At 51.5% G+C, this 27,673-nt stretch overlaps 1 protein-coding gene across 2 annotated transcripts in view; it reads right to left on the reverse strand.

Moving 5' to 3' along the window:
- Positions 1 to 1,873: 1,873 nt before the first annotated feature.
- Positions 1,874 to 27,673, reverse strand: part of Pxdn (peroxidasin) — an 82,886-nt gene continuing 57,086 nt past the window's right edge. For both annotated transcript variants that reach the window (XM_020183270.2, XM_020183269.2), the window contains 13 exons: positions 26,726 to 26,842; positions 25,474 to 25,632; positions 24,231 to 24,343; positions 23,391 to 23,547; positions 21,444 to 21,552; positions 20,702 to 20,859; positions 15,953 to 17,456; positions 12,886 to 13,020; positions 12,121 to 12,329; positions 8,067 to 8,187; positions 7,702 to 7,831; positions 4,971 to 5,084; positions 1,874 to 4,002 (listed from right to left, as the gene is read on the reverse strand). In XM_020183270.2, coding sequence (XP_020038859.1) covers positions 3,883 to 4,002; positions 4,971 to 5,084; positions 7,702 to 7,831; positions 8,067 to 8,187; positions 12,121 to 12,329; positions 12,886 to 13,020; positions 15,953 to 17,456; positions 20,702 to 20,859; positions 21,444 to 21,552; positions 23,391 to 23,547; positions 24,231 to 24,343; positions 25,474 to 25,632; positions 26,726 to 26,842 — 3,146 coding nt within the window. In that variant the 3' untranslated portion in view covers positions 1,874 to 3,882. The remainder of the gene's footprint in view (positions 4,003 to 4,970; positions 5,085 to 7,701; positions 7,832 to 8,066; positions 8,188 to 12,120; positions 12,330 to 12,885; positions 13,021 to 15,952; positions 17,457 to 20,701; positions 20,860 to 21,443; positions 21,553 to 23,390; positions 23,548 to 24,230; positions 24,344 to 25,473; positions 25,633 to 26,725; positions 26,843 to 27,673) is intronic.

Below are 27,673 nucleotides of genomic sequence, written 5' to 3' on the forward strand. Positions count from 1 at the left end.
CTGCCTGCACAACTACAAGGTCAGAGTCAGTTCACCATCTCTGGACCTTGGGGAGACTTTTCAGACACAATGGGGAAGACAAAGGGTTTTTCCACTGGATATCCTTCCTCCGAGAGTGGGTTGCTTGAACAAGGAAAAGCAGACATTAAAACAGCAGATGGGGTGAGAGTCATTTTAGTGAGTCTCACAAGCATAAACGTCAGTACCGTGGCTTCTACGATCTTCCGAACTGACACTCACTATTCACTATTGATGCCTCAGTGCTGGGTTCGGAGAACAAAAACACATCGAAAATAAATCCACCACAGGAAGATTTCGGCTGAAAAGCAAAAGCCTCTGCACCTGAAGAGTCAAAAACAGTGACTGCTCAGGACCTTTGTCTCAGTCGCCAGGGTGTTAAAGTGAGGATGGCGAAGTGCTGGGTGTGCAGCTGGGCAGGCAGGCCACTGGGCAGTCAGGCCACTGGGCAGGCAGGTCACTGGGTTGGCAGGCCCAGTGCCTCTCAGAGCCTGGTCTCCCTCGGCTCTCAGTGACTCTGCTGACGCTGGGCTGACCTGCCCTTCTGTGCTGTCTGTCTATACACGTGTTCTCCCATGGCAGCTGTGACAACCATGGAAAACCCAAGGTTCAGTGGAATAGAAATGTCTTCATGTCACACAAGTTCAGCATGACATTTGTCACTCCAAATGGAGTTTAAATGCCGTTCTTTTTTTTTATTTGTTTGGTGGTACTGGGGCTTGAATGCAGGGACTTGAGCTTGATAGGCAGAGGCTCTTCCACTGGAGCCATATGCCTCACATTTTTTTTTTTTTTTTTTTCTGCTTTACTTACTGTTTTGAACAGGGTCTTGTGTTTTGGCCTGGACCAACCTGGATCTCCAGTCCCTTGTAGCTGGAGCGACAGGTGTGCACCATCACAGACAGCTTTTATTGGTTGAGATGGGGTCTAGTGAACTTTCCGCCCAGGCCGGCCTTGAACCCCAATCCTCTGGATCTCTGCCTCCTGAGTAGCTACGATTACAGGTGTGAACCACTGCACCCAACTAAATGTAATTTTTGGTGGCTGCAAAAGGTGGTTTTCGAATTAAGACCTTTTCATGTGAGCAAAGTCCACTACTGAGTGTTGTGCAGGCTTGGGAGAGCTAGCTTACTGTTAACATGCAGCAGAGAACTCCTTTTAGCATCAACTAAGGTAAGGCACATTCAGGGGAGCAGCGCAAGTTTCTCATGCAAATTTTGAAATGACTTGGAAATTTAAAATGTTAACACTTAAATTTCCCCTCACGCTTCTTTGATCTTGTTAAGACAACTTTATACAATATGATTGTTCCCCAAGCCCTATAAAGATCCCGTCAAGCCCTTCTAGCTTCCTTCAGAGTGGCATTCCCTCCCACCCAGCACGGGGAATGCAAAGGTGCTATGTGGTCACCTAGGTCTGGCAGCTGAGCCACACACCAGTGCAGGTACATGGGAACCTCGTGACACCCTTCCCGCCTCTGCACTGGGAAGGTGCCCACACATCACTGATCCCACAAGATGACACCACACCACACTTTTCCTCTCTGACAAATGAATGGCTTTGTCCACACAAAAACTTCAGGAAACTTTTCCCAGGAGCTCACCTCCCACCTGCTTAAGGTTTATAAGAAGCAATGTCAGTCTGGCTAATGAGTTCTCGCTCCCTCAAAAGCCAGAGTCCGTTTTAACTCATTCCTTTCTACTTTTCCTTCTCCCATTTTCTGTATAGGATACTCAGTGTCAAGTGCAGCTCCTGGGCCTCTGTCTAGGTCCCACTTTCTTCATCCAGTATCTATGTCACCTGGTGCACAACTGCGGCCCGATTTGTCATTCTTAGGTAAAGAAAGCAAGCACTCTCCACTTGACAACGTGGCCCTTTATTTGAACTGAAGGAGATCACTACAAAGTGCAAACATCTCTTTGGTAATGTACTGAATACAACGAACAGAAAAACGGCATTGGCTGTTGGCCACAGTTAGAAAGTAAATAAATATATACACTCTGCTTCCTCTTACAGCAATGCCCTCACACTCACCGCTCAGAGTCCACACGGGCGCTGTCCCCACTGTGTCTTAGCAATGAAGTCAGAATATCAAACTGGTGATTCTGCAGACATTTCAGTTTGAATCTCAGAATTTAATGTCAATCGCAGTCAGCTTCCCCTCCATCGGTTTAGAGAATGGAATCCCTGTGCACCTGCCCAGCCACGAGCCGCACCTGTGTGCACCCTCCGAGGCTCATGGGACAGTGAAATGCTGCTGTCGGTGACCCAGTTGTCACTTCTATACCTGAGCAATCACACAACCATTCCCACCTTACACAATCACTGTAGGTGACCATTTCAAAAGAAGTGCCAAGCCTAGGAGACACCAGGCAGCTTCAACTTGTCACTTAGCAACGTGAGGCTGAGGAAAGACAGCCACGAGTCCACTGTGAACAATCCCACGGTTGGGATGCCCTTGGCACCGCACTCAGGTCTCTGTGGGAAAGATACACACTGGGAAATGGCTGATACATCATGCCAGACTCTCAGTGCCTGTTATGTGACAAGTACTGCAAGGAACCTGGCTTCTCCCCATCTCTGACAATGTTCTCACTATCATGATAACCTCCTGGCACTTCTGCCACCTGCTGCTGACTCCCGGTCCTCGGCATTCCCCATCAGGCCCCAGTGCCCTGTATGGGCACCCAGCTACTAAACGTATGTTGAGTGAAACTTGCTTGTTCAGGGGAAACAGTCCTCAGAACAGAGACTGCTTTGTCTTGAGAACACAATGGAAGGTTCTGGTCAATTAAAAAAGAGAGACCATGAGGTATGATAGTTGCTTTTCACTGAATTCTAAAAAAATACTTTTGCATAGTGGAAAATGATTTTTCTGCCATACCTAACACAAATGGGCAAATTTTTATAGAAAATCATGCATTTTTAAAAGTACACATGAGGTATACGGATTTGGTTTTTTTGCATTCACACAATGTGAAGTTAGAGTTACCCACATTCAAGTCCTGCCCACCTGTGGCCGGTCACCCAACATAAGGACCTGGAGAGTGGGTCTTACTCTGTTGGGCGGTCAGGAGCTCAGGAGCACGGACAAGGCTGCCTCCGACCATCCTGCCAGTGCAGGGGCCGTTCATGAGATCTAACACATGACATGGGACCAAAGGGTTTCACATCTGGTTCACAGCAAGGCAGTAAGTGCGCACACTGTAAGTGGAAACAAGTCCATTTCTAAATGTGAATTAATAATGTGACAACTGTGTGGAAGAGGTCAGGACAGTCACAGGACACAGGACTGCTTCGTTTCATGGTTAGATGCTACTCGGCTGAGAAACGTCAGAGCCCAAACAGGAAGGACGGAGCAGGAGCCCGAGCGTCTGTTAAGACTATACCCTTTGCCAAACGTAGATTTTCCTTTTAAATGTAGCCTGTGATGTCACCCAGATTGAAAGCCTCCTTCTCATGGCCTCCTGACACGCTGTCACCCACAGGTCACACCTGGTGTCAGAACCAGGTGGAGTGGACTTCAGAGGGATCCTGCCTTACTTAAAAAGTATTAGTAGGCAGAATCAGTTTAGGAGCCTAAATGATTTAACTGTGCGATTTAATAGTAGCACCAATTTTCCATTTTAAAAGAATTAAATAAAAACCTGAGAAGACTAACATGAAGTGAGGACCAGCGTCCACACCCCTTCCTGTCTGCTCTGACTCCTTCTCCAAACATGGGGTCCAAAGCAGCCTGTGCCGCAGGGGTGATGGCACAGCTGAGGTCCTGAAATGTCTGGGGTCCAGATTTTTCCTGTGGTCTGCAGCTCCCTGTGTTGCTGTCTGATCTCAACCAAGTCCAAGGAGCTCTGCTGGGAAAGACTAAGGCTGTCCCTCCGTGGTTGTCTTTACGCAGACTGGACAGCATGTTCCTTCAAATGTCACAGGCGCAGGGCACGCTGCAGGCTGGCAAGCTTCCACGAAGCAGGTGACCTGCCCATCCTGGAAGAGGGAGATGGATACACCTATCTTTTCTGGGACCCTGCTGGGCATGGTGCCTCGTGCACTTCACCAAGCCCCCCCTTCCCCCCTTCACTGTGCATGGTCTGCCTCTGTACACAGGACAACACCTCACATGCTCTCCCACTCCTCACTGCTCAGCCAACCTTGGAGGTCTCACCTCTCGCTAACTATACCAGAAGGGCAACCCTCAGTGGCTTCTTAATTGCAGTCTAGCACAAAACCAACACCTCCACTTCTTCTGGAGGTTCCACTTCTTACTCTTGTCCTTTCCCACTGTTCTCCAACAATGAGGAGTCCATGATCATAGGCTTGTCTCACCTTGGAACCCTCAGCTGTTCTCACCAGGAGGGAGGACAGGACCAGAGAGAGATAGAGGGGATCCGGCTCTCCTCTCCCTTGGTCTCCTTACCAAGCCACACAGCCCATGGATGTGAGTACCTTGTAATGTCTGTCTCTGGAAATTGGACAAACCCCTAGGCACCCCACATCTGCCTTATCCATGCTACCCTGTCTGTCATCTTTGTCCTGAGCTGCACCCCCGTGTAGCAGCAGCTGCACCTCTGCTCACTGCCAGCACCACAATCCCCCACCTGTGCATCTCCCTCCAAAGAGGAACCCTGACCCTCACCTACACAACTAATGCCCCAGGCCAGGACTGGACAGAGCCAGGTAAATGTTTAACAAGTGGCTATGAGGCGGGGATCTGAGCCGTTTCAGTTTAGGTTTCCATGGTGTGCGTGTTCTCTCCAGTGTCAGACGGGGTATCTGGTTCACACAGGTGCTCTGGCTCACCCCGTGCTAAGGGGACAGCCCACCCTCTGCAGGTAGCCAGTACAGCAGGTCTAGGCCACGCAGCACCACCTCTGCCAGTACAGTTAGCTCCAACAGGTGGCGGGAGGGACAGAGGCCACCCACATCTAGGGTATGAAGATGGACCCCATACTCACTCTGCACTCACAAACGGTGCACGCGTCTTTGTTCCACTTTGTGTTGTTGGCGTGAGACTCACCGTTGCCATCCACACATTCTGTGGCGCTGAGCCGAGACTCCAGTGTGTTTATCTGTAGCAAGGCACAGAGCAGTCCTGGTCATCTGGGAGCCACAGTGCAGTTCTGGCAAAACATACACCTGCTCTCGAAAGAGTGCGTGAGAAGGAAGGCTGGCAGAGACAACTGTTCCTAAAGAACTCTGATGGCATCTCAAATCTGCTGATGAGACTGGGGAGGACTGTCCAAATGCCATGACCCCATGGTCTAACAGTGTGCATGAAATGCAAGCTGAGGTAATGAAAAGAAAACAGAGGATCTTGAAAACAAAGGAGATTCACTGCCCTGAGTGATGATGGAAATGCTCACTGTGCCTGAGCTGCAACACAGAGAATGATCACTGTGCTATATTCAAAGGACCAGCCCTGGTCATGTCCAAAACCAAGAGACCCTTGTTTTCCCAGGGATGGAGATGGCTTTTCCTGAGAAGCTCAGTATCCCAGAGCACAGGCCATCAAACCCACCTCCCTGGCAGCCAAGTGTGGCCAGGTGACTCACAGGATGTGAGGGAAGCCCAGGAGTCACCTGCAGGACACTCCAGAGGCCCCTTTCTCATGCCCTTGCCTGTGTCCCGAACACAGGGCAAAGGCAGCTGGAGACCTTGGGCCCACCAACACAGAGAAGTAGGTGCCAAGGCCCCCACTGCAAGGGCAGGTAGCCCCAGACTCACTCAGGGGAAAGTTTGCTCACCTCGTGGAATCCATTCTAATTTGGGTTTGCTATCACTCGCAATGGAGCCAAAATGGACATAACTTCCCAATTTGTGGAGCAAAACTTTATCAGCCACGCCCAGCTGCAGGTGTGCAGCCAGGTGACAGCAATGAACAAATTAGACAAACATCCCACGTATGCACTTCAACCACCATGCCTTCTGCTCAGCTCACTCTTGCACAGACTCCATCCTACGTCAGAACACAGCGCCTCACTGAAGCAACACTGCGACTCCCCACGGTGTCAGGGGCCTCATTCTCTGTGTTTTAGGAGGATCACACCCTGACCGCTTGCTGTCTAAGATTTAGTTAGCCAAATAGCTACTCACTTTGTGAAACATTTTATATATGGCTTCCAAATAAAAACCTTTTTCTGATCAGTCTTTCATTAGCATCATTGACCCTTTTAAATCTTAGGACTTTCTAGTGGAAACCATGAAGGGAAAGAAGGAGGGTCCCGGTATCCTCAGGCGGCAGCCAGACCTGTCTGTCCTTCAAGGCTTCCTGGGCATCTATAGCCACCCCTGCCTCACTTAGACCTCAGAGGACATGATTGGACCATATACTCCTCAGCAGCTGTCAGAGTAGATAAGCATCTGTGTGAGCACTCAGTGGTCACATGAGGATGACAGAGACAAGGCCAAGTCTGCCCACGTCCAATCTGAGCCACACTACTTATAAAAATCAAGAGATATTCTGCCTTTCTCAGTCCTTCTCACACCCTGATCGGGCCTGCCCTGACCCTAGTCCTACAGAAGAAGAAGTGACAGTGCCACAGACTCTCTGGAGTCACCCATCCTCAGGGCCCATCTCGGCTGACCTCAGAGCTCACAAACTCCCCTCAGGTTCCCAGGACACCTGAGCTGTGCCTATCATGCTCTGAACATTAGGTTCATCTCAGCCTCTCTTCACTGGGGCCTGCACTGCGTCAGGTGACCCTAGAGAGCCATCACCATACTGTCCACTTGGTGCCAAGAGAAACCACACGTGGTACCTGAAGTGCAGAGGCAGGATGTGGGCAGCAGTGGACAGCAGCAGAAATGGCCCTGCAGCCAGAGGCGAGTGTCAAGGCCACTCTGACAATGAACAAACTCTTCCTAAACCTCACATCCCAGGAGCCTTGGAGGAGGAATGGCCCACAGCCGTGAACGCCACGAAGCAGGGACCAGCACCAAGCGCCTCTCCTGGAACCCTCTCTCCACACTGAGTTGCATACACTTCTCTCTGTCCCCACAGTGTGCACAGACTTGAGAGAAGTCCAGCCGGAGATCTCAGTTTCCACCCTTTGAAGTAAATGGCACTGACAACCCAACCCCAGTCTGGGAGAGGCAGAAGTTCCCTGGGCAGAGAGTGGGGGCCAGAAGCAAGGTGGAAGCCCCTGCCCTGCCACAGGACCCTGGTTGCTTGGTCTCCTCAAGGAGCAAAATATGAGTGCACAGGTTCACACCAGTGCTCCTGAGTGGGTCCCTTCTGCAGGGCTCCCAGTGACTAACCAAGCATTTGAGGTGTGGACCTCAAGATACCTGTGGGAAACGGTCACTTCACCATTCGTAAAAATCGCTTGCCAACAGGAATCCAACTCCACCTTCTCCACACTGTCCTACATGGGGGTTTTTTAGGATGCTGTATCTGTGCCAACCACATTCCTTCAGCAACGTTGCCTGGCAGTCCACCACCAAGAACACCTGCTCTGTGTCCCCAGGCTACAGGGAAATCTGAGGAGAGCTGTTCTATGTGGTCCAGATGGAGGGAAAGTACAAGAAAGAGTGAGCTACAGAAATGGCATGCCCTTGCAGGTGCCGGGCACAACCTCCCTTCACAGCCACCCAGCAGTGAAAACCTCCCAGAAGCCAGGAGGAGGGAGGTGTGCTGTCAAAAGGCAGGTGGAGGCAAAGACGACGTGAGGCCTAGGTCGGCATTACCTGTCTTCTGAGGTCTGTGATAGTCTTTTGCATTTCCAGGACAAATTCCTTGAAGTCGTTTGTCGCTGGCCCTTCTGAGTGCTCATAGGAGGCCGACGTGGAGTTACTGAGCCGTTTACTGTGTTTTACACTATGAGGAAGAAAGAGGAGCAAAACATCAACCTGCAAGTTCACCTTAGTTCTCCTCAGTGGGTCTAGCACAGCCCAGCAGGGCCCAGGCTGCAGACCTGCTCCTTCCACTCTGAGAGATTCCTGCTGGACCTGACTTGGCCAGGGAACAAGCACAGAATGACAGCAAGCTTAGGCTTATGGCAGACATCCCCAGGGAAGGCCGCTCTTTACAGTGGCCACCAGGACAAACTTACCCCAGTGCCACCTGTGGCCCAGCTCTCTTGGTGGGCTCATCTTCCTGGTAACTGAATTCCAGAGACCGTTTGCCCCGGAAATGATAGGAAAATGCGTTGAACTGTCCCCGGGTCCTGCAGTCTACAGAGAAAGCAGGAAGAGGGAGGTTGGCCAGCAAAGACACTAATTTCGGAGAAAATAAATAGTGACCATCTTTTATGCTGCGTCTATGAATCTAACCAGAACACATGATAGCAGGCAGAGTCAGGGCCTCATGGAGCCCTAACAGATGGTCTTGGGTGACTGACCCTCTCCTGTGGTGAGGCCAAGCCTCTACACAACCCGCTTAAGCACACACCCTCCAACGACCACAGCAGGTCTCCCTGAGAGCAGACCCCCCCATTCCAGGCACCCCAAATGTCCACTGTGCCATCCTGGCACACAGCTCACACAGAGAGACAAGAGCCAGGTGCTCTGCCTCCATGATCTGGTCTGCTCATATGTGAGGTCCTCCCACTCCAGCCAGGAGCCTTGGTGCTGTGTCTCACCTGGACCAGGTAGGGGAAGAGGACTCACCTGGCCCTGCCCACAGTAGCCATCAAAGCCATCAGGTTTTACATGAGTCTCCTGCCTCTTTCTCCCCAGAAACAGCCTGGCAGAGAATGAAGGCAAAAGTCGAATACAGCTCTTGTCAAAATTCTGAAAGTCTCATGGTGCCTCTGAGGCAGAAATCGTACAAGAAAAACATGGAGCTGCCTGTGCAGGCAGCAGATGTGTGTCCTGGTCTAGATTCTGCTGTCTATGACTGGAAAGAGAAGGGACAAACTTCTAAGGAGTCAAGGCCCCATTTCTTCCCACATAACATAACCGATGCACACTTCCCCTAAGTGGTCTGTAATTGCAGAAGATAATTATCTGCCTCTGAGTCAAGCCCAGCAGGCTGGATCCACCACCCTGCACTCTCTCTGCCTGTCAATCAACTCAGAACAGAGTTTTTCACAGGGTTCTGGGAACACGAATCAGATCCACACCAGCCTGGTTCCTCCACAGCCACGCCCGTGTCCCCCACACTGAGCCCTACACCCCCAGTCCAGACAATGGGAGCCTCCTCCCACCAGGCTTCCTATATCCAGAGCAAGCCCTCCCCCCACACTGTGAGAGCTTGGCTGAGTCCCTGAGAGTCAGGAATGTAGCCCCGGGCAGGTCGGGCTGGCTCCCATCCCCGATGGGCACCATAAGGTGCCTGCAGAGCAGGACAGTGTCCAGGGACTAAGCTGACAGCCCCACAGTGATGAGCACAGAACGCAGCCCTGCTTGTCTGACTCGCACGGCGTACATTGAGTCTCAAGCTCAAGGAAAATGTCCACAAACCCACAGGATGGAAATGCTACAAGAAAGACCAAGGACAGACTGAGAACTCTTCCTGGCTAGAAGAGGCTGAAGAACTTATGGTGAAATGCAAGTTAAGACCCTGGTGGCATCTGGCAACGGGACATAAACTGTTACAGAACCAAGGTAACATCTCAGGAAGACTGAGATGTTGGAACGTTTGATTCACGCTAAATCTCCCATTGTGATCAGGATTAACTAAATTATTGAGGAGCAAGGTGGCACATATCTGCAACTTCCTGGCTACTTTAGAAAAAATATGCATTTTATATATGAATACACACCAATATACACAGGCACACACATGTAAAAATCGCGAAAATATGTAATAAAATGTTAACTGGTGAATCTAGGGGATGTGCAGGTGTGCTTTGTAGTATTTCAATAATTACTGCAATGATTTCCAAATTGTGTGAACACATGAGTGTGTGTTTTCCCTAAGACACACCAATCCCCACAAAGAGGTTGCATTTCCTACTGTGGTTGAAAGAAATGGGTGTGTGGTACACACCCTGTAATCCCAGCTGCTCAGGAGGTGGAGAACAGAATCCTGGTTAAAGGCCAGCCTGGACAAAAGTTTAAGAGACCCCTATTTTAATCAACAAGTTAGGTGCACTGGTGCACACCTGTAATCCCTGCTACAGGAGGCATAGATAGGAGGACTGGAGTCCATGGTTGGCCCTGGGTAAAAATGTGGGATCCTATCAGAAAAATAACAAAGCAAAAAGGGCTTGGGGTACAACTCAAGTAGTAGAGTACCCCTGTCTAGCAAGTGTGAGGCTGGGAGTTCAAACCCCAGTGCCACAAAAAAAAAAAAAAAAAAAAGAATGGACACCACACCTTCCCAGGCTCAGCTCTGGGAGGTGAGCAACCGAAATTTAAGTTTGGCAAACTTCAATTCTTTTTTACCTTTTTTCTGCTAAACTTATAAAGCAAATTAAGCTGCCTGCCTGGGACCAGGGACAGGATGGAGGAAGGAGCTCCCACTAGGACAGCAGAGAGCAAGGCCTGTCCCAGGATGACCTCTTTCAGGACTGCTGGACTTCTCAGCCAAAGTGCAGAAAGCCTGGCTGTATTCCTCCTTACGCAGCTAATGGGAGCCTGGTAAAATGATCAGAAAATGGATTTTTGTATCTGACCATGAGAAGAACTGGTTTTCCCACGATTAAAGAGAACAGTTCTAGCTCTCTGCAGGCACAGCGTGGATTCTCTGTAACGCGGTGGAAACACATTTGCGCTGTGCAAAGCAGTGAGAATAAAACCAGACACACATTCCCAGCAAATGTGGTAACAGACCACAAGTGACCCTGAAACTGGGTATGCACCAGGCACAATTCTGTTGTTCGTGTGAATTCTCCTGCCGTACGCGTGTGTATGTTGAGAGAGAGAGAGGGAGAGACAAAAGAATCAGATCACAAAGAGACACCTACTGCACGCTCATGCAGACACCCGCACACTCTGAGAAGATATTTCAAACTGCTCTAATATTCAACCCAGACTGCAGTGCGCACTGATTTAAATAGCATCGAGTGACTACTTCAGGATCAAAGAGGTGGAAGAGAGAGTAATTGTAGTTTCTGAACTCTGGGTGTCTTTTCTTAAGCTACCATTTTACCCACTGTCTCCAGGAGCCCCCAGAGCGGGCAGGGCCCACGCCCCCCATGTGAGGCAGGAAGGCCTCCCTCCTCCCACTTCACCACAAACAGCAGTTCATGGGGCTTGGGTTCCAAATGTCCCCCAGCTTTAATATCTATGGGCTCTAATCATAGCTTGAATAAAGCCAAAATTGTGTTCAATTTAGAAGCTGGAAACTGAGGTTAACCATGAGAGGGAATTAGGCATGCCAAGCAGGATGGAGGCTATGAGGTCAGTGCCCGGAAGAGGCAGGAGCTGCTGATGGCGGCCCGGAGAGCAAGTGGCATCTCAGGATGACAGGCCCAGCCCCTCTTTACAAAGGGCTTCTAAACCCTGAAAGCAAGACTGGCACGCCCACAGGGCACTTCTTAACTCTTCGGGAGATGTTCAGTAACTGCTTTCTCTGGTTACGTGTTGGTGTAGATGTCCCAAACACCAAGCATAAACTTCCTAGAAGGCAATTTGATACATCTCAAGTGCTTCTTTGATAGACTTTACTTTTCGTCTTTCATCTGTGAGTATGGACACAGAGTATGTGTAGTTACACAAATGTTTCTTTTTCCCAGTGTTGTAGTTATCATCATATATAGATGGCCCCAAAGATCATAACGCAGCTGAAAACCGCCTACCGTCTAGTGACATCTCAGCACCAGGCTAAATTGACGCTGGTGTAGACAAATGACCTGCGCCGACTGTCAGATGCACAGCGCGTCATTTGACAATGATGATAAAAGACTACGCTGCTGGTTTAAGTATTTGTGCCATGTTTTTCTTTTTATCGTTATTTCATAGCAGAGTCCTACTTAAAACAAGTAGTGGGCCAGTCTGCCGTGTCCTGCTGGTGGAACCCGAAGGCAACTGGTGAGTCTCCTAATAGCATCGAGAGGTGCTGGTCACACCACCGAGGCTCGTGTAAGTGCACGAACTCTTACAGATACACCACAAATAAATCCTGCATCCCTTCTCGCCATGGTGACGGTACTTACACGTGCTCAGCGTTCACAGAAACAGAGAAAGTGAGAGGAGGTGCTGTGTGTCTCTGCCACATACCCTCGCAGCAATCCTGCCACACCCGCAGGTCCACCCTGGGGACATCTTCGCAGCTGCCGTAGCCATGAGGGAACTCCGCCACCTTGAACACGTCCCCTTGCACGCGGGTGATGTTGTCTGAGTTGTCACACAGGATCCTGGCCAGGGATGTCTGTTTGATCTGCGTCAGCTGGGCAGGGGAGAACACCCCCGGGTTTTCATACCACAACCTGCATCCCAGAAATGAGAGCAGGGTCAGGGTGGACAGAGACACCCCTGGTCCCAGGGAACTGAGTTAGAATATCCCTTCTGCAACCAGAAATCGCTGGGTTCCATTAGCAGCTATTGAAGTAACTCAGACATGACTCAAAGTCACGTCCAAAAAACAAGAAAACAATCCGTCACACAGACAGTATGTTAGCCTGCCAACCAGGAAGGAAAAGAGGCCACTTTCTAGAAACACAGACATGGCAGGAGGCTGTCTGCTGAATTACTTAGTAACAGGTATGGCCACCTTCTGGGGCTGTAAACTAAGAATGCTCACTAGAAGTTCAAAGCCTACAGTGTCTCCCAGGTCCAGCTCAGGGTTGCCCAGTTCTCTTTAGGGTCAGAAAACAACACAGCCTGGACATGGGTGTGGAAAGCCCTAACACCACGTGAGGGTCTGGGGACAAGCCTAAGTCAGGCAAGGGGCTGTTCGCAGGGCTGCAAGGGGTGAGGTGTCTCGTCTCAGCGAGGATGGGTCCTCTCTCCGCCAGCCCTCCAACAGGCCCTTCTGGTGCCTACCTGTCCCCATCACGTAGGCGCCGGAACTGTGTGCTAAGCAGGCACATCAGGGTGGGCCCTAGACGGCTGCCCGGAACCAGGTCTTCCACCATGAGGGCTGGGAACAGATCGATGTTCAGTGTTGAGCCATAGAGCCTGTAGGGACACAAGCAGAAACGGATTTACCTGGTAATAAATCACAGCAGAAATGAAAAAGCCCAAGTTTCTCACCATGGTATGTTATTTGCATTTTTACTTATCAAAGAAAATTCGTCCTTAATTCTTTAAAGCACCTACCTATCATACTTAATTATCACCATGAAACCCCTTATATGATTAATGCAGGCTAATAAAATTACATCATTAAAAAAAAGAATTTTCTTATTTTCTGTTATATGTATATCCGTAAAATGGATACACACATTTATTTATCATTTTGGGGGGGTGGGCTGGGGGATGGGACCAGGGTTTGAATACAGGGCTTGGTACCTGCAAAGCAGGCACTCTACTCTCTTGGCTTGACCCAAGTTCATTTTGCTCTGGTTAATTTTAGAGACGGGGTCTCATGCACTATTTGTCCAGGCTGGCCTTGAACCATGATCTTTCCATTCTAGCCACCCAAATAGCTAGAATTACAGGTGTGAGCCACTGGCACCCAGCTATTAGATTTTGAAAAGTCAGGAAAACTGAAAAAAGTTAAATGACACCTTTCCTTTCCCCCACCACCTAGATAGCTGCAGACACATTTTAAAAAATAAAATTGGATTCTGCCATGCACTGAAAACATATTGGCCATAATGAAAATATTTGCTAAACAAGGATGGGGCAAGGCCTTAGATATGGTTTAAATGTTTACAAATGTTCTCATCCAATTCTTCCCGTTCCTCAGATATGCTCACAAACATGCAAAGAATCAATGGTTTCTCAATCAGCCTTATCTCATCTTTTATAATTTCCCAGTGCTCCACGAAGCAACAGGCGATGACCTGACCGCAGTGCTCCTTCCTCATTGCTCAGATAGAGCTAAAAGTATCTCCTACCCTCCCACTGCCTTTCCCACGAAGCACGAGTTCTGGACCATGACCCAGGACACCAGCTACTCCACAAGCAAGATACACAGGGCTGTGACCATCAGCGTTATCTCGCAAGTGGAATAAACGTGATTTTGTTTAGGTTGGCACTCACTCTTCCTAAGAAGCACAAACTGCTCCTGTTCTTCTAAGTACAACTGCAAGTACATTAGACTTTCAGCTCCTAGACGTCACCGGCAAATCACTTACAGAGCATCTGGTCTTGTCCACACCTTCCCCCCAAAGAACTTGCTCCACTGTGCCTGTCCTCCTCTTCCTACTCCCACCTTCTAGGGACTCTTGTGGAGAGCTGGAAGGATCCAAACCCACAGGCAATCTAGGAAGACGCCCCCACTGCACTCCAGGTGCCTCCTTCACAGAGGGGCCTGGAGTCCTGCAAGCTGGGCCTGCGGGGTGCACAGCAGGGGAAGAAGCTCCACCCATGCTGCCCCGAAATGCAGACCTTCACTGGCTTCCAGTGCAGTAGGGGAGAACCGTGCTCCCCATGTCTGCTGGAAACAGCCACGTACAGGCCTCAGCTTTCATCACTCCACTGTCCTCGTATTCATGTCTCATTTTCCCTCTTAGCAATGGCTGATAGAAAAACAATGAGTGAGTGATTCAGCGTGTGGGTGAATGACTGTAATGTCTTTGCCAGGGTCTCTCTCATGCAAACAACCCAGGACCACTGTGTGCCAGAGCAAGAACGGGACCGCCAGCACCTCTGAGCAGTTCTGAAACAGTTTGGCAAAGAGAGGAAAAAGGCTGGGAAAGTCATCTGTGGCCGTCTGGACGGGAACAAAGGAGGATATTAATGAAAAGTACAGACGTTAACATAAACTCCAACCAAGCAAAACTGACAAAAACACATTCCACCAGTGGACAGCCCAGGCTCCCCTCTGCCCGGAATTTAATGCCAGGATTTAAATAAAGAACACCGGAACACAGGAGGCTTCAGGCTCATTCAGAACTGGCAATAAATTACGAGAAGAATCCTTGTCTAGAAGCCACAGCTTGACCTGTAGGCCATCTCACTGTCGTGTCAGGTGACTTGCTCTGGGTTGCAGATGGCCCAGAAAACACAGGGAGAGGGCCATGGGAAACACGGAGTGAGCTCAGGTCACAAGGAACATGGGGTGAGGACGGGAAACACCTGGGAAGAGGGTATTTCACAAGGGAATTCTTTTCTTTTAAAAACAGTTCCTTCAAGTGAAAAATTAGCAGATCTCACATGCTCAGTGAGCTGTCTTGATTCATAAATCCAAGGACTAGGAAGAATCACAACAGGAAAACTAATGAGTAATTACTTCCATTTCTGTAAAAGACTGAATACAAATAAACTGTTAGAAATAATATGAAAAAAAAGAAAAAAGTTAAGCAGCCAAGGACAGGGAGAAGCCTAGAAAAAAGGAGAGCTTACGAAGGTAAGTTTTGGAGAACTTCAAGCCCAGCTACCCACCTAATTTGGAGGAAGGAGCCCGCCAAAGGCAAGGTACCTGATCCTAACCAGACCTCTGGGCCCCGTCGCCTGGGCGGGGCATGCTGAAACTCTCCCACTGCTGCACCAAGGGCTCTGAAGTGCCCATCCCCTGCTCCCTCTCCTCCCCTCTCCACCTCTCAGGAGCAGTGGCCTCTCCATGGGCCTCACACAGGAGGGGCTACGAACCAGGCCTTGGGGGTCAGCTGATCGAGGCTGAACTGCCAGGCTCTGCACCAGGGACAGTCCTCCTTGGGCACAAACAGCCTCCACTGTGGCCCTGGAGCAAACAGCTAACCTCTGGCCACTCGAGCTCCAGCCAGATAGTACAGCTCTGTCTCATCCTGAGCACAGTGAGGCTGGGGGATGTGACTGGACAGACACCTGGCTCCAGCCCCACCCTGCAGCAGCACAGCCTCTCATGTGCCCTCCTCAGGACACAGCAAACACTTGAACCCAGAGGCGGTTACAACACAACCCACAGCTGGGGTCGCCGGGCGTCCACACTCAGACCATTGCGTCCCGGTTCCCTGCCACTCACCTTTTCAGCTTCTCCCGGATCTCAGGGCTCTTGATCTCATTTTTCAGATCCTCAAAGGTATGAGCAGCGGACAGGTTGCAGTAGACCCTGTAGTCAAGGTACGGAGGAATGCCGTGATCCCGGCCTCTCTGGATGTTGATGGCGGCCAGGTCAAGGGCCACCGTGTGTGCCATGGAGAATAGCCGCTCCGTGAGCTCCGTGTTCAGCAGCTGGGTGGGCACCCGCATCTTCCCTGCCACACCGAACAGCCCCCTGAGAAGCGGGTCGATGCCCCCCTCGTTCACGATCCGGAAGGGTGAGAAGAAGGCTTTGTGCAAGGGAACGTGGCCCTGAGCGATGGGCTCGAAGTTCTCGTCCAGCCGGTAGAGCAGAGGGTTGACCAGCGTGTGCCCGAACCTGAAGGCCGCGGTGGCGAAGGCGTTGAAGATGCCGGCGTTGACGCTGGGGTCGTAGCCCCGGTACTCCCCCAACATCTTCATGCCCACCTCCCCCAGCACCTTTGGCAGCCAGTGGCGGTAGGTGATGTGCTGGATCTCGGCCCCCACGATCTTCCGGGTCTCGTAGTAGATGGTGTCCCCATCCCAGTGCGGGTTCAGCTTGAGCAGCTCGGCCGCCACCCGGTTGTGCTCCCGGAACCACAGTGTGTGCATACTGGTCAGGCCCAGCTGCTCGTTGGCCCGGTGGTCCCCGGCCAGGAAGCAGGGGATGGGGCTCTCATTCTCATCCCGCATGCACTCAGTCGGGGGGCCCGTGGCAAAGGGCAGCAGCGGCTTCCCGGACCTCTGCACGATGCCCTGGCGCAGCAGGCCCCGGTGGCTGGCCAGGTCCCGGATGCTGTGAGCCTCGTGGTCCGTGCTGCCGTACACGTTGGACGCATCGATGTAGGAGGTGAGCTGGTTGATCTGTTCCCGCGGGTACACGGAGTTCATGAGCAGGGAAGTCATGCCACTGCCACACACAGGGCTGGAGCGCACAAAGAACATGCAGCGGGCCCCGCTCCGCACACGCGGGTCGTTGGGGGGGATCATGACGGAGAAGCAGGGGGGGTCGCTGCTGCACACGGTGCTGCAGTGCTGCCCGTCGGAGAAGCGGGCCTGGCTCAGGGCCACCACCGTGGAGTCCAGGTCGTGGTCCAGAAACTGACCCCACTGCATCAGCATGTGTGTGAACTGCTCATCGGGGGTGACCACCTCCGTCCCAATGAGCGTGGTGGACACCAAGCGTGGCATGGGGAGCATGTGCCCGTTGTACTGCCGCTGCGGGTTGATGCCCCGGGGCGTGTTGAAGCCGTTCTCATACACGGCCTTGAGCAGGCGCTCGAAGGCAGTAAGCGAGGCGCCCCACATGGGGTGCTGCAGGTTGTTGCAGGTGCCGTCGTGCGTCCTGTACTTCTGATGGAAGCACATGTCGGAGCAGTTGTTCACACGCCGGTGGGCGGTGCAGCCCGACAGGTTGGCAATGAGGCTCAGGTACTGTGGCGACACCAGGTCGTTGTAGTGGTAACCTGCAAACAGCAGAGGTGGCAGATCTAAGAATCCACCAAGCCCTCGGCTCCAGGGCGGGCTCGGCACAAAGCTCCAGACGTCTGTTGGATGCTCAGGCGTCCTGGTCTTGGTGGCGTTCTGCCCTTCCCACCCCACTCACTGCTCCTGGATCATCTCCCCACCCAACTAACGGGCCCCAGGGTTTCTACCACCTGCTCTAACATGGTGACCCCTGGCAAACGCCACCACGTTCACTAGTCCAGGCCTACTTCACACAGTTCCGTGGAACAGGCAGCAAACGTACCACTGACCACTGTGGTCCCTGCACCAGGGAGCAGGACCACGTCCTGTCCCCTGGGCCAGGTGCTGTGTGCTGCCAATTTTTGAGCCACCTGCCACCTTTGTTTGTTCTCCAATGCGGTCCCCAGTCTACTGCCTGCCTCTCCAGTCCTCTGGCACCATCTCAGTCCAGATTTTCATGACACCTGCCTTAAATTCCAAAGGAGCCACCTGCCTGGCAGAGCCAAGCCCTATCACAAACATGGCCTCCAACTGTTCTAGCCAGATGCAGGCTGCCATGGGTCACCTTCCTGCTCAGAAACCTTCAGCTTCCAACCACCAGCTACAGAAGGAATTTCACATGATTGAACCTACACCATATCCACCTGATGGCACTAACCTTATACCTAACCAGCTCCTGGGTCTTCGCCTTCAAGACTCCTGCACCCAGCCATACAATCGCCTCGCTACCCCAGGTTCACACACTCAGAACTCAGTTTTCCTAAAGCTGTCCCCAAACATGCACACAGCCAAGGCTTTCACCATCCTCATCACCCCTCCCCTGCACGTGCCCTGGGGCCTGTTGAAAAGCCATGAACACCTCACACATACACACTCACACACAGTCATGGTGTGCATGTTCACATGCACGAAGACAGGTTCGTACACACTCCCACAGACGCGTGCACTTACACATGCTCGCACACTCAATGCTGTCTGCTCATATGCACACAGACACACACACATGCATGCAGACACAGACACACATGCACGCACACACACACCCTGCTAAGTTCAGAACCAGCACTGTCTTCTCCCTGCAGCACCTCCAGCCCACACCTGGCTCTCGATACCACGTCTGCTCACCTTTATAAAAGGATGTATGAGAGGCAGCTCCTTTGTAGGGGTAAGTGAGTGGTTTCCAAAATACTCAAACAAAAGTCCAAAAAAGGAGGCCAGGATTTTCCAGGCCGGAAGAAGCAATCATAAACACACTGGTGCCCTGGCAAGCCACAGGGGCACAAACCTTGCTGCCTGACCACCAGGGTTCCCAGCTCCCCTGTCCTGAGCAAGGGGGCAGTGAACGCTCCCTCCCCTAGGAGCCAAGCGTGAATGAGTGTCGCTCTGCTTTCAGAGCTAGTCAGGGAAGTCTTTGCATCGAGGGAGCAAAGATCCAAGAAGGAAAGCACTTCCTCCCACGTCGTCATTGTTTCCACAATATTGGCGCTAATCTGCCAGGCAGGCCCACCTTGGGGCCTGTGCACCTGCCCTCCTTATCTCAGGGAGGCCCCTCCCTCTTGTAGGGGACAAGTGCATCTTTGCCATGGAGTTAGCACTGTGCCCACCAAGGCTGACTACCTGCTGCCATCTGCATCACCCCATGGGTACCATGTGCACTGACCACTCTGCTGGCTTAGGGTCTGCCCTTCTCTGAGATGTCAGACCTTTGAGGCTGAGGTTTTCATTTCTTTTGTGCTGCCTTATCCCCAGGACAGGGTCTGGTACGGAAAATGTGACTGACAAGTGAGCAGAATGGACGAGTGAGGTGAGGTCATGCATGAGCTGCTCCACCCCACCTGCTGCTCAGGAAGAAGGGAAGGTGCCGGAGCCCACAGGGATCATGTTCTTTTCTCTCTGCCTTTCCAAGTGTGCAAATCATTCTCTAACTAGCATGCACTGCTGTGAAATCAGCATGGGATGCCTCACAAGGAACAATTCCAAACAGAGCTGGACTCCAGGCTGGTCTTCCAAAAGGGCCTTGCTTTGCAGAATCAGCAGAGGGGTGATGGGCAGAGAGTGACTGCCACTGAGGCCACGACACTCATATAAAGACCTGAACCCGTAACTAAACAAAGACAGAGAGGAAGCAGCAAGAAGTAACACTGAGCAAATCCTATTCAGTCCTCTGACCAAGACAGAGTATGGCCCATGACTTCAGAAAGAGACGGGTTATACCTGGGATGAGCCACACAGGCAACACCTGTCTGCTGTACCCACCCTCAGGCCAACCCTGTGCCTGGTGAGCAGAAGGTGCCCAGCTAGTTGCAAGAAGAGAATGGAGGCTGGAATTCCAGCCCTAAAGCAAAGCCACCTGTTCTGAGGCTGGGCACCCGTGCAACAGGAGGCAGGAGCAGCTGCCCGAACAGGTGCGGCTCCTGCTGGCGCCTGAAAGCTTTGGCACGCACGAGGGTCCACACGACAAGATGAAATCACTGCCGTGCATCCAGGACAGGCAGAAGTGACCCCTCAGCCCTCACATCAGCCTCTTCCATCTCATGGTTAATAACAATATTAAATTCTTGAGTAACTCTTTTGCCCTGATCAAAAAGTTGTTTATCGAAAGCAATGTGAAAAACACTGCCACACCCTGAAGTGCCTCACACCACGGCCACTGCTGCTGGCCGTTTTTCCTGCTCCACGTGCACGTGTGGGTGTGTGGAACGACACAGGGCAAAAGTCACCATAGCACTATTTATCCAACACAAGTCACGGCCATAAGCAGCACAGCTAATAATAACTGTGACACAGAAAGGCATCTCCAATTTGTTGGGTCATGACCACAGTGAATGCAGGAACAGAGTGGTGGGCTGCACCCCCACGGCATCTGCACAGTCTGCGGAGGTCTCACTAGCTGGCTGTGAGACACTGGAAATCTTCATAAATGTCCTGTCCGATGCCTGCACAACACTGCACTGTGTGCACACAGAGCCAGCTACTTTGCTGTCACGCTATCAAGTCTCCCTTGAAATTTCTCTGTCACATAAGGACTGAACCGTCACAGCCTGCAGACAGCACACGCAGCAGTAGGCTCTGAATCACCGAGAGTAACCTTGACCCAAAGACACCATATCCCGTGTAAGCTGGGCAGAACCGGGGTGCAGACGCTGCTGTGCTCACAGCACGGAACACACAGTACTGGAATGTGTCGTATGGTCTATCTGCTACCTCGTACCCAGGGAAGGAGGAGGAGGGACGGGGTACTGACTTGTTCCGTTTAAGTCGACCATCAGGCCATGCTGCACGTGATCCTGGATGAGCTGCAGGGTCCGCTCAAATATCTCTCCTGCCCGGGCTTGTCCCACCGTGTATGGGTCCCTCGGATAGCGGAACAGGGCCAGCAGGTCATTTGGAGAACGGGGACGGCTGACAAGAGTTAAGGAGGGAAAGGAGCAAGGAAAAGAATTACTGGAGACAAAGATCACCAGAATCCCAAAGTGAACCTATGCTATTAAAATTTCTATTGCTACTTTTGACAACGTGATGTACTGTACCTTACTCATCCCAGGTGGAAGGCGATAGAACAAACAGACAAACAAGAACCAGAGACACTAAAAACAAGTCATTAATAAGTCGAGAGAAAGTCACAGGAATTGCATTTCAATTAAGGTGCAGAAAAACAGCTGGAATTGCCAACATAAACAAACCCACTAACGACTCTTAAGACATTATGTTTTTGCCAAATCAGTTAGTAACAAGCCAAAAGAGTAAGTAGAGTCTTCTGGAAATGTTTTGGCTGTGAATCACAGTCCAGACTCTAATTAGGAAAACACCCACCCTTCTCGCACTTCAGCACCTGGAAAGCCACAGCAATGCTGCTTAGGACATCTGTTTCAACAATCTGTCTCCAGATGAGACAGGTCAGAGCCTCGAGACTAGGATGGCATGCATGCTAACCCCGCACCCCCAGCTCTGCGGCCAAGGTCAGCACCAGCCTCATGCGACCATACCTGTCGAACAGGTGAGTCCGGGTGGAGTTTATGGCTCGGTCAACAGTTGCAATGGCTTCCACGATGGAGGTGGCAACAAACGGATCCCCATTTCGACTGACGTCAGGAACTAGGAAAACATGAACTCGCATGTTACCAGAGAAAATGCTCCCCAAATGACTCAGAAGTCTAGACATGGCGCCACAGAGAGGCCATGCCTTCTCCAAATTATTTCTACTTTTTAACCAGTCTAAAGACTTCATTAAAAATTCAACTAGCAGTTGTTTTCTAACAGTATGGGAGTCACATACGTTTACTTTATGAAGTGACATCCTATAAAAAAGTCTCATCAATCAACGGTGAAGTGCTGCTGAAGCCACCTTGGGGGGTCCAGTTGGTAGACAGTGATGTTAAGGGAGATGCCTTCATCCCAGGGGTCTGTGTTCTTCCCCCAAATGTCCAGCCATCCTGATGCTGGACTCAGCCCCTCAACTCTCAAACGTCTGTGCTCTTATCACCCATCCCCTTACCCCTGGTTGGCACTGCCACCATTGGCACATCTTTACGGAGGGCCGTTCCTCATTCTCTCTCTCTCACACACACACACTCACACACACCACATAAACGCCACACTACACACGTACCACACAGACACACAATGCCACAGACACACACACCCTCCATATAAACACCACACTACGTGAGTACAGACATGAATATACACACACATGAACACGCAACCTGTCAGACAATGGAGCTGCACACTTCTAGTTTTCTCTCTTCAACCCTTTTCCACCTAATACTCACAGCTCACCAAACACAACCACTTCATTGCAACCACTCTCGCCCTAACTACTGAAACGGTTCTTGCCTGGTCACTCACTGTCATCGTCATCAGCCCAATGGTGATATTCTCCACATACTCACAGTGGGAAGTGACCTTATTGATCTGTGCCCTTCACTTAGTTCCCGAGATAAGACCTCTTCCCCACTCGGATAGACCACTTCCGGTTGGAATGGCTCTCCTCCCAAGTGGGGAATACCTTCCTCCACCTGGGTACACTTCCTCATTTCCTCCTGCCACATGGGGCTCTATCTTGCACTTATCCTGTCCCTCCCCTCTCTCCTTTCGACTGACCGGCACATAGCCCTGTTTCTTAGTCTATGGTGTCATGTCTTCACTGACTGACTCTGGGGTGTCTTTTTGCTAATTTTTGTTTCATTGATGGATTGCTGGCTGCTGGGACACCCCAGGGTGCAGCAGCCAGTCCTTGTCCCTCCACAGACTTCCCCAGGGTTTTACTGTTCTCAGATTGACACCGTCAGTCCAGTGGCTCCCTTGGGCTCCAGATTTATTGACTCACCTGTCTCCTCCAGGCTCTTTGACCTCACCGTGTTCAAACAAAACCCTTGATACTCCTCTTCCCCCCGACTGAACAAGGTACACAGACAGCAGGGCAGCGGCCAGAGTTGAGGACACAGAGGGACAGACACAAAAAAGGATGTAGAGAGACTACACACATACTTAAAGAACTACCCGGAAGGACACGCTAGGTTAAATGTGGCCAGAGCCAGAAGTGAATAGCTGGAGGGGTGGGGTCTTTGATGACAGTGTCCTTGCCAAATGACGCCTGTAACCACACATGGGATTTTTTTTTTTTTTTGTAGTACTGGGGTTTGAACTGAGGTCTCAGGTGCTACCACTTGTGTCACTCCATAGCCCTTTTTTGTGGTGGGTTTTTTTCAAGATAAGGTCTCAGGAACTATTTGCCCAGGCTGGCTTGGAACCTCCTTATCTCTGCCTCCTGAGAAGCTAGGATTACAGGTGTGAGCCACAGGGGCCTGGCCCCATTTGTCTTCTGAACCGTTCTGAACATCTTTCCACGCTGACACCCTGTGGTGGTGGGGAGGCCTGGCATTGTGCTTCCTCCACCCATGGCCAAGGCCGCCCGCCTCATGCACACTTACCGCTCACACTGAGCACCATGCTAACCGAGGCGTACCCAATCGTGTTCCGGGCCGCACACTCGTAACGACCGGCGTCTGCAGGTCCAACATCGTTGATGGTCAAGAATCCTTCGGGGCTGATGTGAAATTTACCACTTTCCGTCACCTGAACCCCATCCTGAGGCAAAGCAATAAAAACAGTAAGGCTGGGAAGCTGAAGTTTTTCTCAGATGTGGGGCTGCCTGTCAAGACTTCACTAATGGAAGTATGGCAGAAGCTGTGCTCACATGCACCCCAGCCTGGAAAGGCGAGGACACTGAACACAATTCTCTCTCACACTTATCCTTTGCTGAGACAGAGCTTCGTGCAAAAGGTCATTGCCCCATGAATATGGGGAACATAATTAACTCCCACAAACTGAGCTACTGTGGGGAAGACCCAGAGACATGGACACCTAGGAATGTCTGGGAAAGAGGACAATTCAGGGACAGACACAGAGCTATGTTGCCAGGCCACGGTGGACTTGGAGAGAAGAGAACAGGTAGAGGACAGGGACCACCTGATGTCCACAGTGTGTGAGCTCTACAGACACTGCCATATTGGTTGGATACAAACAGCAAAGAAAAACAAAATAACAAAACCTGCCTTTGCTGTGATGAGACTGGGTCTACAGAGTTTTCTCACTTTGGATGAAAGGGAAGGCTGAAGCTCACCGTGCTCCTGTTCGTAAGGATACCTTGGGATATTTTTAACCCCAGCTTACAACATGAGTGTTTTCATTCTGAGCAGAAAGTCTGCAGGGGAAATGGGTGGCGGCCACCACATCACACATCAGCAGCTCAGTATGGTGGGCAGTCATACCTTGTTCCAGGTGATCGCTGGCTCGGGCTCCCCCTGGGAACTGCATGGGAGCTGCACATTGGTGCCCACCTCTACTGTCAGGTCGCTGGGAGTGCTGGCGAACACTGGGGTGACTGGAAGAAAAGCGTGCAGCATCCAGCACAGTGGGAATTTACACCAAAATGCCTCAGAAGAGCTGAACCCCACACTCAGGCTGACCCAGGGGCCCCAGCAGCCTCTGCACAGAGCACAGCTGCCTAAGGATTCAGAGATGAACTTCCTCCTGCTTCCTGCCCTGGGCTCTAACAGCAGTGGCATGGAGTGACTGTAACAAAGACCTCTCTGCTCAGAGGTGAACAGCTCCAGGGCTGGCCCAGCTGCTGTCCTGTGCAGCCCACTGAGGACACAATGAAGTATGGAGAGAGCCTGTCGCTCAGAGGAAGGAAACACAGGGCCAGACAGCAGTGCTTTCTCATCCTACAAGGAGGGACCTTGGCTCCCTGGGGTTGACTGGGCACCTTTCAGGAATCCCAAACTATGCATATGATGTACTTCCCTAGACACCAAGGAGGGCACACCCACAAAACCCAGAGTTGATCAGGTCGACCCTTCCCAAGGGCCCCAGGGAATTCAAAAGCCCTCGGGCCCCACCTGCTGCTCTCTACCCTGTCTCCAGGTTCCAAACACACCCTCAGGGCTGGGTGGCCAGGTCCATCTCAGCTCCAGCCGTCACTTCAGTGACCTTTGTGCTGGATGATGCTCTTTGGTCTTTTAATCCTGGCTCTGCCAAGAGGGAGGAAAGGAAGCAAGGACTCTTCTAACTGGAGGAAAGGCAAGAGGGCAAAAGGAAGACAGGCAGATAGGAGGGACCAGAGTGCCCCTCCCGTGACACAGCTGAGGTCTGCATGCAGAGCTGGCTGCAGCCCTGCATTTCCTAAGGAGTCACCTCAGAAGGTGCAGTTGCAACACCCTTCACTAAAGTGGGCATGGTTAACCAAGGGGAGACAGATGGCATGGCTCTAACAGGCAGCCTCACCTAGTTCAGTGGGAGCGTCACACAAGACAAACAAAAGTTTCCGTGAGCTACAGGGAAAGAGATTTAACTAACTACCCCACACACTCCTTGGGAATACAAGTTCACTGATGTCACATGAAATACAGAGAAGAGAAGAGTAAACACTACAATTGACAGTGACATTGGTGTCCCTGTGGGAAACTAGACCTGAACAAAATCCACTGACCTGACCCCAACCCTGGAGCCTACCTCTGGGCTGCACCGTCAGGTGGGCCACAACCTTCTGGGAGCCAATGATGTTGACCGCCTGACACTCGTACTGGCCCTGATCGTGCAAGGCCACCCCGGAGATCCTGAGTGTACCCGAGGACAACACCAGGTGCCGTCTGTCCACCGAGAGCTGGCTTCCTGCAAGGAGGTGACATCGGTCACGCTGGTCACTGGAACTTCTGAGTCAGGAGAAGGGGCACAGGACTTGAGGGAATCGATCTCTGAAGCTGGGCTTTGCCGGGGTCAGCACACTAATGGCTGCTCCTGCCCTTAGGTAGCCTACCCTCAGCCACTGAGCAGACGCTCAGACACTCACGTGGGACACTACACATCCCACTGTCCATTCAAGGACAGTTACTCAAGTTACTCTGTCCCAGTAACTCCCAGGAAAGGGCAGAGGGTCAGATTACAAAGAGAAAAGGTCAAATAAGGGCCAGGATGACACGGGGACTCAGGTGTCTGAGGACTGGTCCCAAACTAGGTCTGGGAAGATAGGGCAGGATAGGGCCTGAGGGCTGGGCCACTTAAGGATTCAATGCAAGGTGCCACACATTGCTTTGTGGATAAATCTCTGACCCTGGCAGCCACCAGCCCGTCTGCTCCCCAGCAGCCCTGGGCAGGGTCTCTCAGGAGAAGTGTACGTGGTAGCCTTGGTTCAAGCCAGAGTGCCTGGGTGATCTCTAGGGACCCTGTCCAGATCACAGGATAGGAACACTGACTGTTGGGGCAGAAGCGGCCCCAGAAGCTGGACACTGCTGGCCCTGTGGGCTAGGATTAGGCTAAGAGTTCCTGCGGTCAGCAGTCATACACCCAATGGAGAATGGCGGTGAGAGCCCAGGAGTCAGAGCCAGTGGAAAGGCCTTGGTTTGTTTCTTGATTCTGAGGGTGACCAAGGACATTCCGTCCCACCTGCTGTGAGGTTCAAGTGAGGTGTCCGTTAAGGGCAAGGTGCAGAGGGGAGAAGCAGACACCCAGTCCCTTCAGCAAGGATGGAGCCCCACAGTATTCTGGTCATGATGCCCACAAGTGCCACCCTTGTGGACAAGGGGACCACATTGTACCTGGGACACCTCCGTCCTCTCGCAGCACCTGGTATGTGCGATCTGGCCACAGCTTGCTCCTACGGGGAGGAGGCTAGTTTTGTCGGCCAAGGGAAAACCACCTGTCTCTGGTCTGTGTCCAAGAGGAGAGGTCAGGAAAGGGCCCAGCAGGGCCAGGGCCCGGAGCTCACCTCCCTTGGTCCACGCGATGACTGGCTGGGGGTAGCCCTTCGCCTCGCACTGGAAATCAACAGTCTGACCTTCAATGACCACTCTGTCCTCCGGAGTCACAGTAAACTGAGGAAGAGCTGGGGATGACAGCCACAGGGGACATTTAGGGACAGCAGAGGGTGAAAATGCCACCCAAAAGCACTGTCATGGGACACGACTAGGGCGTGACAGCTACGCACAGGCAAGGAAGGGAAGGAAGCTGCTGAAGACAGGAAGGTAAGCGGGCAAGGAAGAGTATTCAGCAGCACACTGGGCGCATTCAGAGGCGTTGCCACGACCACGGACCCAAAGCATGGTTGACACACGCATCACCTGTGGCGAGGCTGGGTAAGAAGGCTTGTGTCATCCATTGCTCCATCCACACTAACGTGCAAATGGTTAAACGTGACACCTCTCACACAGGAGAAAATGACAGGAGTTACTCCGACTGGGTGGAGTCTACCAGGACTCCATTTTTATAAAAGCAACAAGTACAAGACAGCAAAACCTCCTCCCAAGGCTGCAAAGCTGTGTACAAAGCTGTGTGTACATAGCTGTATGTGAAACTAGAAGGAAATACACAACAGACTGTCCGTGAGGCAGGAGATGGTTGTACAGACAGGTAACAATAGCGTTCCACATTTTGTAATTCTGTAATGTTTGAGAGCTTCCCAAAAAATACCCCATTTCATAAGTGATCTAAAAACAAATTCAATTTAAGGTCAATTAAGCAATTCAGAAATAAACAGCAAAACCTTAAAACTACCAACTTGCTAAGTCCTGTGTTCAAAAAGTGACCTTAGAAACTCATTTGCAACTGTCTGCACGGTGCACACACTGACCATACTGTGAGCTCAGTGACAATCACAGCTGTTGTGTGGTACACACACGGACTCTCTAGACTGTGAGCACTGTGCATACACATTCAC

Source organism: Castor canadensis, chromosome 12, assembly GCF_047511655.1.
Source record: "Castor canadensis chromosome 12, mCasCan1.hap1v2, whole genome shotgun sequence".
NCBI classification, from domain to species: Eukaryota; Metazoa; Chordata; class Mammalia; order Rodentia; family Castoridae; genus Castor; species Castor canadensis.